At 40.6% G+C, this 8,016-nt stretch overlaps 1 protein-coding gene across 2 annotated transcripts in view; it reads left to right on the plus strand.

Moving 5' to 3' along the window:
* LGR4 (leucine rich repeat containing G protein-coupled receptor 4) overlaps window positions 1-5,111 on the plus strand; it is a 136,980-nt gene extending 131,869 nt beyond the window's left edge. For both annotated transcript variants that reach the window (XM_068194832.1, XM_068194831.1), the window contains exon 18: window positions 2,141-5,111. In XM_068194832.1, the coding sequence (XP_068050933.1) occupies window positions 2,141-3,417 (1,277 nt within the window). In that variant the 3' untranslated portion in view covers window positions 3,418-5,111. The remainder of the gene's footprint in view (window positions 1-2,140) is intronic.
* The last annotated feature ends 2,905 nt before the right edge of the window (window positions 5,112-8,016 follow it).

Genomic DNA, 8,016 nt, shown 5'->3' on the forward strand with positions numbered 1-8,016 from the left:
CCCTCCCTACGTATTGTACCCTCTTTTGTCTGCATAAACAGGAATGTGCAGCTGCAGTGTGCTTCCAACGAAGTTACTCCTGGGTGAGCAGGAGTTTTCCAAGTCTTACTTCTTTCTCTTCACCTAACTGCTGTTTTATTTATGAAAATCTGTTTATCTTTTGAGCTAGCTCTGGCTTTAGTATTCAGAATATCGCAAGGATTTCTTGATCACAGCCAAAATAACCTGTAGTCAGAAAGTAAAATATATTAATGTAATTGTACATAACCTGAAAGTTAATTTGTTAAAGGTGCTTATTTACTTTTGATCTCCTGTTTACAGAATGAGAACTGAGATGGTGTGTTACAGGGGTTAAATTCTTAAAGTCTTCAGCTCTTTCTTTTTGTCCATGCCAGAAATGATGTAGTAGGTCTAAAAGAAAGAGCTAGCTCTACAAGTTCACAGTTTGCCTTGTTTTTTGCCCTCTCATACTAACAAGTTTCTATGTCATGCTGCCATCTGGCCATAAGATACTCCACCCACCATGTCAGTTCTGAATCACTGCTCAGCCTGTAGATCCACTTTGCACTTTGCCTGAAGAATGGATTGCTGAACAGTGGTGCTCAAGGAGCTCAAGTTTGCTGAAACATCCTTCCAAGCATGAATTTTTGCCCACTCCCAGCATGTGCTGGGAATATCAGTGTGAGAGGAGGGTAACTTTTAACTCAAAGGATAGCTAGACTTTGGGAGAAAGACAGGAAAGGGTGGCGGCTTTTATTTGTCTAAAAATAAAAAAAATGGCTTCAGAATGATTTTTTGGAAGCACAGAATTGACATTTTAAAATTTAGTAAGTGGGAAGTTGTTTTTATTTTGAAGTAGATCAGCTTAGCAGGTATTGTTGTGTCACACGAATGTATTGTAAAGTTAATTATTCTGTCATTGATGTTTTACTTGGGAATACCCGCTAAAAAGGGGTTGTACTCCTGATTTTCTGATAATCCAGTGGGCTTCATTAATTTCTGCCCAGAAATGAAGCTTCATCATTTAAACAAACAAAAAAAGTTTGGGTGGTTTTTTTTTTGCCTGTCAGTTGATTAATTTCTGGAAGTTGCTTTAGGCCTTGGGAGATTTTTGCGCTGACATTGAATCATTCTTGGCAGTTCTGTTCCTGCCCACCTCAGGGATGGGTTGTCCTTACCTTTCCCCTGCCTAGAGGAAAGGCATGTGCAGCACGGAGCCAGCCCTCAGTCACAGGCTGACTCCAGCCTTTGCAGTTTGGCATTTTTCTTCAGTCCCCTGAGTGGTCCTCAAATGCAGGGAGGGATCCTGAGCTACTGTGCTTAGGACAGTTAGCATGGGGATGTAGGAGAGGTTAAATTCTTCTAATTGTTTCTTAAAACCAGGAGGATTTCCCTATGGAATAAGTGGCAGTTAGAGGAATTAGAAGGGTATGCAGTAGTAGTGACCTTTGTTCCTAGTCTTGTCTCCTATTATTTTGTTTGTTGGACTTTTTTATTATGTAAGCTGTTTAAGTGGCAAAAGAAGAAGAAGAAAATAATTTTCTCATATGACTTTTCAAGCTCACAGTGCTTTTCAGTGGCGAGGCTGGGGGACAGGGCTTGTGGTAAATTCCTGTCCCTATTAAAGCTGATAAAATTGAGTTCATCTGCTGTTCTACAGATGTTTCCTTGTCACCAAAAGTTACTCCAGAAGGCATGTTTGTGAATAATTTTTTTAAAGAACATGTTCCTTCTAAAAAGTCTTTTCTCTTACAAGGGGATTGTGAAGATTCACTTTTATAGTTTTTGCCAACCTTTTTTATGAATTATGAAATCTACATAAGATAGTATTTAGATCGCACTAATAAAGGCTATTTTGAATAGCTAAAAGGTAATTAAGTTTGTTTAGCTAGCTTGTTTATACCAAATGTTCTCAAGTGACCATTCACTGCGCTAATTATTATTTCAGGCATAATTAATTAGTAAATAACTTCAGCAGAATAGTTTACTTTCAGCTGACCTATTTAGCAGTTCAGCTGTGTATTCTATTCATGAATTAATGAGGAGTACACTTTTAAGACCTTTTCAAAATCTTGCTTATTAAGGTGAGAATTTTTCCCTAAATTGCTTGTCCTTTTGTTTGTTTTTTGTTTTCTTCTAGGTGCTTTTAAGCCTTGTGAATATTTATTGGGCAGCTGGATGATTCGCCTTACTGTCTGGTTTATTTTCTTGGTTGCTTTGTTCTTCAACCTGCTTGTCATGCTAACAATATTTGCATCCTGTACTACATTGCCATATTCCAAACTGTTTATAAGCCTGATTTCTGTCTCTAACTTATTTATGGGAGTCTATACTGGTATCTTAACTTTCTTGGATGCTGTATCTTGGGGAAGATTTGCTGAATTTGGCATATGGTGGGAGACTGGCAGTGGTTGCAGAATTGCTGGGTTTCTTGCAGTTTTTTCATCAGAAAGTGCCATTTTTTTCCTGATGTTGGCAGCTGTTGAACGGAGCTTGTCTGCAAAGGAGTTTATTAAAAAGGGGAAAAGCAATCGCCACAAACAATTTCAAATTGCAGCACTTTTTGCTTTCCTGTGCGCTCTGGTAGCGGGGTGCTTACCACTTTTTTATAAAGCAGAGTACTCGGCATCACCGCTTTGCTTGCCCTTCCCCACTGGAGAAACACCTTTGTTAGGTTTCACAGTAACTCTAGTGCTGCTGAATTCATTAGCATTTTTGCTAATGGCTGTTATCTACACTAAACTCTACTGCAACCTGGAGAAGGAGGATCTCTCTGAAAACTCCCAGTCCAGCACAATTAAGCATGTTGCTTGGCTTATCTTCACCAACTGCATCTTCTTCTGTCCTGTTGCGTTCTTCTCGTTTGCACCGTTGATCACTGCGATTTCTATCAGCCCTGAAATCATGAAGTCTGTCACTTTGATATTTTTCCCGTTGCCTGCTTGCCTGAACCCCGTCCTGTACGTGTTCTTCAACCCGAAGTTCAAGGAAGACTGGAAGCTGCTCAGGCGCCACCTGAGCAGGAGGAACGGCGCCGTAGCAATTGCTGTCAGTGCCCAAGGGGACGTGGCACAGGATTTTTACTACGACTGTGGCATTTACTCCCACCTGCAGGGTGGTAACATTGCTCTGTGTGAATGTTGCGAGTCGCTGCTGTTGTCCAAGCCCGTGCCCTGTAAACATTTAATAAAATCCCACAGCTGTCCGGCGCTGGCAGCGGTGCCTTGCCAAAGGCCGGATGGCTACTGGTCAGACTGTGGCACGCAGTCAGCCCACTCTGACTACGTGGACGAGGACGACTCCTTCGTGTCGGACAGCTCGGACCAAGTGCAGGCCTGTGGCCGTGCCTGCTTCTACCAAAGCAGAGGGTTCCCTTTGGTGCGCTATGCCTACAACATACCAAGAATTAAAGACTGAGAAGGCTTTCTGCCCTCAGCTGCTCCAATAAAGAGGTATCATGTTTTGCAGACTGTCGCCTGTTTTGACCTTTCGAGCAGGAAGCACTTTTGTAATCGTTATTTTGTGTCATTTGTAAAGAAGGGAAGTGGGCAGTAACTTCTTGAGCCATACATTTTAAAAAAATTAAATAAATCAATTGCCCTGACTGTAAATAATTGGTAAACCAAAATTGTTACCCAATATTTTTACTCTTTTCACACAATAGTGGTTTCTTTTATACAGCTTTTACATGCTAATGGTGTGTTTCCACATCATATTGCAGATGTACTTTGCTTCTTCTGGTGGTGAGGTAAGTTCTGGTGATTTTTTTTTTCCCCCCCTGAGAAAGCACAATATAAAGGACAGCTGTTAATATTCTAGAAATTATTTTTTAAATGTGACTTTTCTATAATTAAGCAAAAAAATCTATTGCTAGCTTTGTATAGTATATTCAGCAGTGAATCTCAGGATGCATTTTATTGCAGGGCCAAAAAAGGGATGGATTCTCCCATACGTAACTGTGACAGCAGTATCAGAATACTGTGTTTGTTTTGTGTTCTAGTTAATGTTCAAGTTTTAAAGACAAAGTCGGTTGCAGTAAAGTACCCGCAATCCGCAGTGTTCTGTAGATGTATTGGAGTAGGACTATTGACAGCTGTCAGGAACAGTAGGGTGAAGCACGTTTTTCCAGGGATGGCGCATCACTTCAGGTGAACCACAGCAAGTTTCCTCAGTATTACACAGTCGAATGACAGCACTGGAGGAGTGTGGGTGTACGGGGTGTTGGCACAGCTGCCCCTGCGGCCGGCTCGTGTCTGTGCCATCGGACTGGCCAGTGCTCTGCAGCCTGCTCAGTGACACAGCCCTCCAGGAATACCTATCGTGGACCGAGACGTTAGGAAATGGAGGGAAAATGCAACACAATTTGGCACTAAAAAAAAGCATTTTTCCAGTTACTTTACTGACAGTGAAGTACACCGTGCAAAGTCACTGATTTTCACTTAAATCAGTGCAATCTTTTTCAAAGCATTAAAGTTCTGAGACCCAAATGATGTAAGTACAACCAGTGATCAATTTTTTATAATTAGTTTGAAATATGATCAATGCAAAGTTAATAATGCATGATTAAGTAATTGTATAAGGTTTTTGGACAATACACTAGATGAGGAGTAAATCCACTGCCATCCCAGTTACTCTGGAGAAATTCTTGTTGAGATCTAAAGCTAGATTTCTGTTTTGAGAATTAAACTGTATATACTGTTCATACAATGAATTTTTATCTTTGTATTGTAAGTTATTTGATAGAACCCATGATGGGCAATGTGGCTTCAGTTCATTTTGTTAATTAAAGCTACCTCCTAAGCAATAGTGGCTGCCAGTAGCAGAATGTTTAAAACGTGGTTTGTGTACTTTTTTCATTGTAAATAGACGTGGTTGTATATTGTCACTATAATAAAAACAGGATCCTTGTATATCAAATTCATGTAGTTTGTACAAAGTATGGGAGGAATATTTACTGTATGCTGTTAATTTTGTAAGCCAAAATATTCAAGTGTAAAAAGGGAAGAAAACCATCCAAGCGTTGTTAATTCTTATATTTACACTCATGAATATTACATCTGCAATTAGCATGGAATGTTACACTGAAAGCAAATAAAGGGTACATGAATACCTATGGTTACTTATCTCTGTTTTTCAAAAGTTAAAGCTGAAAACAGTGCACATGTAGAATTACTGAGCATAAATTATGTCTCATCTGCTCTGGCTACATGTTGTGAAAGTTTCAGGAAAGTACTGCCAGAAAAACAAGAAAGTTGCCAGTTTACAGGTGTATCTATGATTTCAGAATAATGCTGCGTCTTGGCATGCAAAAGGTTAAAAACCTTAAGCGAAGTGTTAGCCCTTTTATGAGGCAATCTTTTGATTAAAGGTGTTATGTATTGTGTTTGAGTGGAAATGTTTTTAGTAGGCTTTGAACAATCATACAGATTATAATTCTCGTTTTGATACTGTTTAATGTTGAAAATTGTGGGGTTTTTTTAAGCCATCACTGTGTAAGAGTCACAGCACAGCTTGTCCCACATTCCCTCTGTTGGCCAACCTGTGAAAGGTAATAAGAATGCTTCTCAAAACAGACTGTAAATGTCAGCTGCCATTTATAATCAAGAGGGAAGGAAATCCAGCCATGAAGCTTCCAGAAAGCCTGGTGTCTTTTCAATGTTCTTAGGTATGGATTTATTTCTTCTGTTCTACAAGTGAGCCTTTGCTGCCATGCTGTTCACAAAGGTGACGTGACCCATTGGGAGCTCTGCCATTTCACTGTTTCTCAGCATGTTTTTGGAGTTCAGTTATGCTAGCAATGGACTCTTTAATGCGGTCAGCCCAGTGCCTTGCAGCACATGCTGGTGGAGGGGAAGGAGTGTGGGCAGCAGCTCCTGGAACCAGCCTGTTCAGAAGCAGTGCTGCAAACCTGCCTGTCTCAACGTGACCTCGTGCGTGACGCCAGTGGACCATGGCCACAGGAGAATCCAGACAGATCCAGGTACTTACTGCCAGCTGTCCTCGTGTCTCTGCTGGGGAAGCTGCCCCAGGCCAGGGCACAGTGCAGTGTTCAGGTGTTCTCATCCACTGAGAACTTGCTGCTGCTACAAAAGCAGTGTCAGATAGGTGGGGACAGCTTGCCTTAAAGCTGTTTTATGTTAGTAACGTGTGGGATTTTTGTTACTTGTCTACCAGTGGCTTTCTGAGCTGTCACCTCAGCAGTCTCTTCTGCTAGGTAGAGCTTCCTAATTTCAGTTTTCAGACTGAAACAAGTGAAACCACAAGTTACACCCCTCTGGGGTGCCCACAGAAAATAACTCCTCCAGTTTTCTAGAGTCTAAAGCTAGCTGAAACTGTTCTGACAGTTACAGTGTCACCTATCATGCCTCTAGACCTCTCCACAACTGCCATACTGAGCTCCAGTGCTGGGTTTAGCAGTCAAAAAGGCTTTGCTGTTGACTCTAAGTGAAAAACATAGGGCAAGGAGAGCATTTTGTTGTTGTTTTTCTTCCTTATCTTCTGCCCTAGGGAGGAAACACCTTTTTGCAGGGAGATGGTCACAAATAAAATTGCCAACTGTATTCCCTATCTTTTCCCCCATTAAGAGTAATTTCTTACAGATGGCTATTAGCCCGCTCTGTGGCAATATGCTGGTGAGAGCTCTTCACTTGAAATTGAGCTTTTTCATTCTCTTATAAAAATAATGCATCTGCTTTGCAACTTTTTGATCTAGATGCCTTTTGCCTTTTTAAATGTCTTTCCAGTAGAATTTCCTTTTTAGTTGTGAATTTACTCAGAAATTTCAAACTTGCACAAGGATACTTCAGTAAGTCTTTTCTCTTTGATTACTGTTTTTACGCCTCCAGTTTCAATTTACAGGGTAATATTTCTAATTGAAAGCACAGTGCACACTTTGTTTTATATGTGCTCTCAATAATTTTTAATTACATTAATGCTTTTGGTCTTTTACTGTTAACATAAGTTGATTTCTTTAGCAGGAGATTTTTTCAGTATTTCCCATATTGTACTGTAGAGTCTGATTTAACACTAGGCTTCAGTTGAAGATGATTCAATAAGTAAGGAAATGAAATCTGAAATGGGATAATACATCACAGATTGCTGTTTTCTGTACAGTTATATACTGAAAGAGCTTGGAAGGTGAATGGACATATTTCATACGTTGCACTTCTGGCACTACTCCAGTATAAAGTAGCAGTGTAGGTTTTCCATAAGAAATACTGGTTAGTGGTCACTGTGGTGTTTGCTATAGGGAGCTGACTTTGATTTGAGGGTAACAAAATACAAAGTGCCTCACTGGTTTCCAGTAACAAAAGCATAACCTGTGTTCTGAAAATTCCAGCCCAAAAATGAGCAGGTAAATCTATTACTAACTGATGCTTTTTAAAAGAGAGAAAGACTTTATGCAGAACTATAAACCAGCTAAAGGAAGTGAAGGCTGTTCAAAGCAGGAGGGCTGTGATCTCCAGCTAGCAAAAACCAGCTGGGTTGAGTGGGAATCCTGCTAGTGATTCACAAGGATGTGATTTTAAACTAAATGTGTTACACTGAGCTCTTGCACGTTTCCCCAGGCGAGAGGAATTCCCAGCTGGAGGCTCTGTCCCTTTAAAGCAGAGTTCACATCTGCAGGCAGCAGAATCTGAGCTGGGGCTGGCGGTGGGTACAGTGCACTGCAGGATGAGAATACATCATACCATGAGGGAAAGTGAAGCAAGGCAGGACCTCTCAGGTTTCACAGCCTCTAATCAAGCAGAACTACACATTCAGGCGCAAAAATAGCCAGCAGACAAGTACAGGCAGTGTTCCTTGAGCTCTGACATGGAGGTGAGCCAAGAAGCTTTCTCCCTTGCTCCTGTGCCTGCCACAGTGTTTTTTCTTATGCTGGAAAATCTGAAGACTTAAGGGGACTTCAGAAGAGTTGAATTCAACTATATTTGGGTTAAATTTTCTACTTTTTTCAAGGTTGCAAGTAAAATAGTATTTTCTTTAAGCTTAATGCTTGATGTCTAAGCCTCTGTT

Source organism: Anomalospiza imberbis, chromosome 6, assembly GCF_031753505.1.
Source record: "Anomalospiza imberbis isolate Cuckoo-Finch-1a 21T00152 chromosome 6, ASM3175350v1, whole genome shotgun sequence".
Lineage (NCBI taxonomy): Eukaryota > Metazoa > Chordata > Aves > Passeriformes > Viduidae > Anomalospiza > Anomalospiza imberbis.